This window comes from Cyberlindnera jadinii (genome assembly GCF_001661405.1).
Source record: "Cyberlindnera jadinii NRRL Y-1542 unplaced genomic scaffold CYBJAscaffold_4, whole genome shotgun sequence".
NCBI lineage: Eukaryota > Fungi > Ascomycota > Saccharomycetes > Phaffomycetales > Wickerhamomycetaceae > Williopsis > Williopsis jadinii.
Window position 1 is genome coordinate 64,805 of NW_017963655.1, and position 7,181 is coordinate 71,985.

The window sequence follows — 7,181 nt, forward strand, 5'->3', positions numbered from 1 at the left end:
AGAGACTACTGGAACCCAAACAGAAGACAACATCCAAGCTGATGCTGATGTCGCTCAACAAGAAGCTGATGGACAAGATGCTCTACAGAATGAACAAAAAGATGCACCAACTACAGAGACCATTGAGTCAGCGACAGAAAACCCTAAACCAACCCCATTGGCCGTTGTCGATCGTCCTCAACGTGTTTACGCTCGCGCACCACCAAAGCCAGAGCACTCTTGAAGTTGCGTATATACTAAGCGGGTCTGTTTCTCATCTACTTGCTTTCCTAATTATATATGTAACCTATATATTGTACAATCATATCGACATTTGTTTTTTTGTCTTTTTAAAAGTGAGTGACATACAAGTAAAACCTTTATTCACCCCAGACTCTCCGTAATATCAATTCCCCATCCCCAAGGGAATTCGTCGCTTTTGGTGGTTTCACATTTTGTGCTGAGGTGGCATTTCGGCTCAATTGGGAGAATGGGAGTGATTTCGGTTTGCGCCGCATATTTCTTCAATGAAAACAAAAAAATAACGCGTCGACACGTCCAAAACCGAAAAAAAACACAGAAGAAAACGGAAACTCAGAAAACAAACACACTCAGCGGCAAAGGGAATAAATCAGCACAAAGTCATCAATATGTCCTCTTATGACGTTGGAACGTATGTGATCTGCTCAGTGTACCGAGGCGAACCAGTTTTCTGTGACATATGAAGCACAAACTATCGAAGCCGCCAGAGTGATTTGTTGTGCGGGGGTTGTTGTTGTTCTTCGTAGTAAACAGAGGGTCGATGGTACTCCAGGGAGGTTGTGAACACTACTAACTAGAGCTTAATAGCCGTTGTTGGGTACAGAGTGATAAGGAAGGATGGGTTGGTGCTGAGGTGACTAAACACACTGTTGATGGAGACAAACATCACATGGAACTGACTGTTGATTCAACAAAGGATGTGATCGAGATCGACACTGATTCGCTTGACGAATCTAACAAGAAGCTCCCTCTGTTGAGAAACCCACCGATCTTGGAGGCAACTGAGGATTTGACATCTCTTTCCTACTTGAACGAACCAGCAGTGCTCCACGCAATCAAAGTTAGATATTCACAACTGAACATTTATACGTACTCTGGTATTGTGTTGATTGCAACGAATCCGTTCCAAAAAGTTGACCAGCTTTACTCTTCCGATATCATTCAGGCATACTCAGGGAAGAGCAGGGGTGAATTGGAACCTCATTTGTTTGCCATTGCAGAAGATGCATACAGAAGAATGAAAGAAGACGGAAAGAACCAAACCATCGTTGTTAGTGGTGAGTCTGGTGCGGGTAAAACCGTCTCGGCAAAGTACATTATGAGATATTTCGCATCCGTTGAGGAGATTACAAATAATAACTCTGTTTTGGGTTCGAATAACGGCACAAGTATTGAAATGTCCGAGACTGAAGAACAAATCTTGGCTACCAACCCAATCATGGAAGCGTTTGGTAACGCAAAGACAACAAGAAATGATAACTCTTCCCGTTTCGGTAAGTACCTCGAGATCCTGTTTGACGATAAAACAGCTATCATTGGTGCCAGAATCAGAACTTACTTGTTGGAACGTTCAAGACTTGTCTTCCAACCAGCTTCGGAGCGTAATTATCACATCTTTTACCAAATGCTCGAAGGTTTATCCTCCGAGGATAAAGAGGATTTACTCTTGACAGAGATTTCAGACTACAATTATATGAACCAAGGCGGTGATTACAAGATTGAAGGAATTGACGACAAGGAGGAGTTTAAGGCCACAACGGACGCCTTGTCCTTGATCGGTATCAATCAAGAGACCCAAAAGGCAATCTTCACCATCTTGGCGGCATTGCTTCACATAGGTAACATTGAAATCAAGGCAACAAGAAACGATCCAAATTTATCATCAGATGAACCTAACTTGGTCAAGGCCTGTCAATTACTTGGCGTCGATCCTTTCAACTTTGCCAAATGGATTACTAAGAAACAGATTGTAACTAGATCTGAGAAGATTATCTCGAACTTGAATCATAAACAGGCTCTCGTCTCAAGAGATTCTGTCTCGAAGTATATTTATTCTGCCTTGTTCGACTGGTTGGTTGATTATATTAACCATGACTTATGCTCCGAAGAGGTTGCTGAGTCAATCAACTCTTTTATTGGTGTTCTCGATATTTATGGATTCGAACACTTCGAAAAGAACTCCTTCGAGCAGTTCTGTATCAATTATGCCAACGAGAAGTTACAACAGGAGTTTAATCAGCATGTCTTCAAGCTAGAACAGGAAGAGTACATCAGTGAGAAGATTGAATGGTCTTTTATCGAATTCAGTGACAATCAGCCTTGCATTGACTTGATCGAGCAGAAAGTTGGTATTCTTTCATTGCTTGACGAGGAATCTAGACTACCAGCAGGTAACGATGAGAGTTGGATTACTAAGCTTTATCAGACATTGGATAAGGAACCAACGAACAAAGTATTCAAGAAACCTAGATTTGGTCAAACAAAGTTTATTGTGTCCCATTATGCTCTTGATGTGACGTATGATATTGAAGGGTTCATCGAGAAGAACAGGGATACAGTTTCTGAAGGTCATCTGGAAGTTTTGAAAGAATCGAAGAACGAGCTCTTGATTGAAATTTTGGACAACTTGGAGAAAGCCAACGTCGCTGTTGAAGAAGCGAATGCTGCGACAAAGAAAAGAACAGTTAACAGAAAGCCAACATTGGGTTCCATATTCAAGAAATCTTTGATCGATTTGATGCAGACCATTAATTCTACAAATGTTCATTATATCCGTTGTATCAAACCGAACGAGGAGAAGGCTGCCTGGAAGTTTGACCCACTCATGGTTCTTTCTCAATTGAGAGCATGTGGTGTCTTGGAAACAATCAAGATTTCATGTGCCGGTTTCCCAACTAGATGGACGTACGAGGAGTTTGGAAGCAGATACCATATTTTACTTCATTCTGATCAGTATGTTCCAATCCTCACCGGAAAAGCGGATGAGCAGACTGTGCGTGAGATCTGTAACGCAATTTTGCAGAAGACAGTTGACGATGAGCTGAAGTACCAACTTGGTCTTACAAAGATCTTCTTCAAAGCTGGTATGTTAGCTCATCTTGAGAAGCTGAGAACTGATAAGCTGAACAGCTCAGCTGTTCTTATTCAGAAGTATGTGAGAGGTCTGTATTACCGTCAGCAGTATGTTAATGCCAGAGAATCTCTTTTGAAACTTCAGGCACTTATTCTTGGGTTCAATGCCAGAGTCAGAGCAAAAAACGAAAGGGAAAGATTGGCTGCTACTGCTATTCAAACACTTGTAAGAGGTTACGCTGCTCGTAAGAGATTTACAGAAGCTGTTGGATCCATTGTGGCCTTCCAGGGCTTGGCTCGTGCTCGTCTCACCAGAGACACATTCTTGGAACAACAAAGGTCATTCCATGCTATTACTATCCAGAACAGCATTAGAGCGTATAAGGAAAAAAATAGTTTCAACAAACTCAAGAAAGCTGCCGTTGTTACTCAATCTCATTACAGAATGAAGCAAGCCAAGAAGGAATTAGCTATCTTGAAACAGGAAGCAAAGTCTGTGAACAAGTTAAAGGAAGCTAGTTACAAGTTAGAAAACAAGGTTATCGGTCTTTCACAACAGTTAACAGAGAAGGTTAAGGAAAACAAGGCTTTGATTGCTGAGATCACGACTTTGAAACTGGCTGTTGAGGAATCACAGAAAACCCATGACACATTGAAAGCTAGAGAATTGGAACAGGAACAGAAGCTTACTGATCAGGCAGACTCACACACCAAGGAGATTGAAGTGTTGAACACCGAGATTTCTCAAGCAAAGACTGACCTTGAACAATCTGCTGAAAAGATCAAGGAGCTAACTGAGTTGCAAACACAATTGAAAAACGAGGTCAAAGAAACATTAGCACAACTAACAGCTGCTAGAGAGGAACTCGAGAGACACGAGACTGCGGAAGGAGATTTGAAGAAACAAGTTGCCATGCTCAAGCAAGAAGTGGAACAGTTAACAAAACATCAGTCTACTTCAAGGGGTGCAGTTGTTGGGAATATTACACCTAAAAGATCTAGAAGATACAGTCAATATTCCCAGAATAGTGACCAATTTAGCCCTAAGCCTATGTCAGTTATACCTGTTTCCAATGACGATGAAGATGCTGAGTCGACTGCTAACTCATTGACTGCTATAACAAACGAACTTTACAGATTATTACAGGACTCAAAGTCATTGCATAGTGAGATTGTTGGCGGATTATTGAAGAACCTAAAGGTTCCAGTAAGCGGTGTCATGTCCGAGCTTACTAAGAAGGAGGTTTTGTTCCCAGCTAGAATTATAATCATCATTTTGAGTGATATGTGGAGATTGGGATTGACCCAAGAATCAGAAGATTTCTTGGGTGAGGTACTGGCCGTGATTCAAAGTATCGTCTCTGGCTTGAAAGATGATGATATTATTCCACATGGTGCATTTTGGCTATCTAATACCCACGAACTCTATTCCTTTGTTTCTTATGCTGAAATGACTATTGTTGAGAACGAAAACATTCTTAGTGAAATGGGACAAGATGAGTACACCGAATACCTGAAGCTTGTTGCTGTTGTCAAAGAAGACTTCGAGTCTTTATCATATAATATTTTCAATATGTGGATGAAGAAGATGGAGAAAGAACTGGAGAAGCAAATTGTTTCTGCTGTTGTTCTTTCACAGTCTCTTCCGGGATTTATGGCCACTGAATCCACACCATTCTTGAGCAAGGTGTTTTCCCAGACAGCTCAGTATAAGATGGATGATATTTTAAGTTTCTTCAACAATGTTTACTGGGCTATGAAGTCATTCTTCATTGAACAAGAAGTTATGAATGAAGTTATCACAGAACTGTTGAGATTTATCGATGCTGTTTGTTTCAACGACTTGATCATGAGACGTAATTACCTCTCCTGGAAGCGTGGTTTGCAGTTGAACTACAACGTTACAAGAATTGAGGAATGGTGTAAGAGTCATGACATTGCGAATGCATCAAACTACTTGGTTCATTTGTTACAAGCCGCAAAGTTACTTCAATTGAGAAAGAACACTGATAAGGATATCGAAATCATCTTTGAGATCTGTTATGCTTTGAAGCCGGTCCAGATCCAAAGATTGCTTTCTCAGTATACGATTGCTGATTATGAAACGCCGTTAGATGAGAGTGTTCTTGCGGCTGTTGCAGATAAGGTTAAAGAACAAGGTGCAAGCTCGGACGATTACTTTGAGCCTGTGAGTGTTGACGGCCAATTTGAAGATCCATTCAGACGCACTGAGATTCGTCCATTTGCTAGAGTTGAGGCGTACGTTCCTGCCTGGTTGAACCTACCAATTGTTAGAAGAATTGTGGAATTGGTTACCAAGAATGCGTCTGCCCAGGAATACCTCAATTCAAAGCTTGAAGAACAAGAATCTCTTGCTGACTGAAGTATGAATAAGGCCGATCTTACACCACAATTTTTATGGATTATAAGTTTTGTATTTAGAGTAATCATATGATATTACTGTTTGTTCATGTAACGTGGTAGGTTGTAGCCTCAGACTAGATCCTATGGGCGTGATGGACGCCCTATCAGCCGGTTGTTACGCGATAATTAGGATTGTGTAACTAGTTTAACAATCGTAAATACGACTAAATACCAACATTGGATCAGCAATGTATGTCTCTTTATGTGGAGAGAAAACCGGCGGTTTCACTATTGTTTGATAAACTTTAAAAGCGGCGTTCGGTATCCGTTCATTCGCCGAGAACTGCGCATTGTTACTACCGGCAAGATAATGTGTGCGATTGAAAACGCTCGTATTTTTACTTATCTGAAATGTTGTAAGTTTCTTAGCTTACTGGGGAGCTAGCAACGAAACCTTAACGTTCTGCAATGCATGCCCAGCGTATGGAGTAACGCAAATGTGCTCTTCGGGCTTCAGCTTGCGCTCTTTGAGATAATATCCACGCCACAACATATCACACACAGCCAACTAACTACCCCAAGTTTTTGATCTTTTTTCTTACCGCATGTGCGTGCTATTGATACTTTACTAGTAGTGTGAAACCTGACAGTAAGATAATTCTTAGACATTATCTTATGAAAAGGACAAGATAATAAGGTTAGCTGTTATCTAAACTAAAAGGGTAAAGAGAATAAGGTTACTGACGAGCTCCCTTTTTGAACAACGTTAATAACATGCGACTCTTAATAATTATAATCCACATAATTTGGTGTTAAATCCGAAGGGCGAGTACCACACAAAGAGCGTCGATCTGTACACATAGAGCGTCGATCTGTACTTAAACCCTAGTCTAAAATGGTGATCACTGATCACTAACGAAGTATTACCGGTGACCACCAGGCAGCTATAAAATAATTCCCGGTTCCCTTGGTAGTCAGAAGAGGGCCAACACAGCGAAAACCTTATCCGGCGAGCAGCTTGATAAAGTTTAAAGAGACTACAAAAGTTTCTCACCGATTACGATAGGATCATGCACCCTATTCCCAGCTACTCGTAGTCAGTCGAGCCCTCCACCTTAATGGAAATCAACTTCACATGATAATCGATGTAGAAAGCCATCGGGCCACCCACTCCTGGTCTTCCAAAAAAGAAAGAAAACGTAAAAGCAAAGCTCTCTTCCTGGCTTACCAGTTATAACCTTCCACAATGGGAATGGCAGATAAGGATGCAGATCATCAACTGGCACAGCTGAAGCATCACCGTATTTAAAAGCAAAAGTTAGATACTGGGTCACCTCTTCGGCGGTTTTTCCAACGCCTGTGTACTGTATTAGCACGATCCCGCATAATAGAAGCACTTGTTCACACAGCACATCACAGCACATGGTAGTTAGCCAGCAACCTATTTTCGTAGCTACTTGGTCGGTGGCGGCCATCTGTGCAGAAGTTCCTGCTTTCATTGGTCTGCTTTATCGATGCGACACGCAGATCAACTTTGATATGTGATTATCAGTTCTGGATAAGATCTTTCAAACGGTGCACCCGAGTGCTTCAATCCCAGATTGTATATAAAGAGGAACAAGGGACGTTTCTTCCATTGTGGATACATCGCCGTTGTAATCCCGTCAATCCCGTCAATCCATAAACAAGAAAAGGACAGGCTTATTCTTATAGCAGTAGAACAG

General features: G+C 41.4%; 2 protein-coding genes across 2 annotated transcripts in view; both read left to right on the forward strand.

The window, feature by feature from the left end:
* The window catches only part of SHE10 (She10p), a gene marked incomplete at its 5' end in the record, with an annotated part of 2,568 nt that extends 2,280 nt beyond the window's left edge, over positions 1-288 (forward strand). Inside the window, one exon of the mRNA XM_020217337.1 lies at positions 89-288. Coding sequence (XP_020071182.1) covers positions 89-223 — 135 coding nt within the window. The 3' untranslated portion in view covers positions 224-288. The remainder of the gene's footprint in view (positions 1-88) is intronic.
* A 304-nt stretch (positions 289-592) lies between these two features.
* On the forward strand, positions 593-5,476 carry MYO2 (myosin 2; the record flags this gene model as incomplete). Its single annotated transcript, XM_020213304.1, has 1 exon — positions 593-5,476. The coding sequence occupies exon 1, from the start codon at positions 911-913 to the stop codon at positions 5,474-5,476; it is 4,566 nt and encodes a 1,521-aa protein (XP_020071183.1). The 5' UTR covers positions 593-910.
* Positions 5,477-7,181: the final 1,705 nt, after the last annotated feature.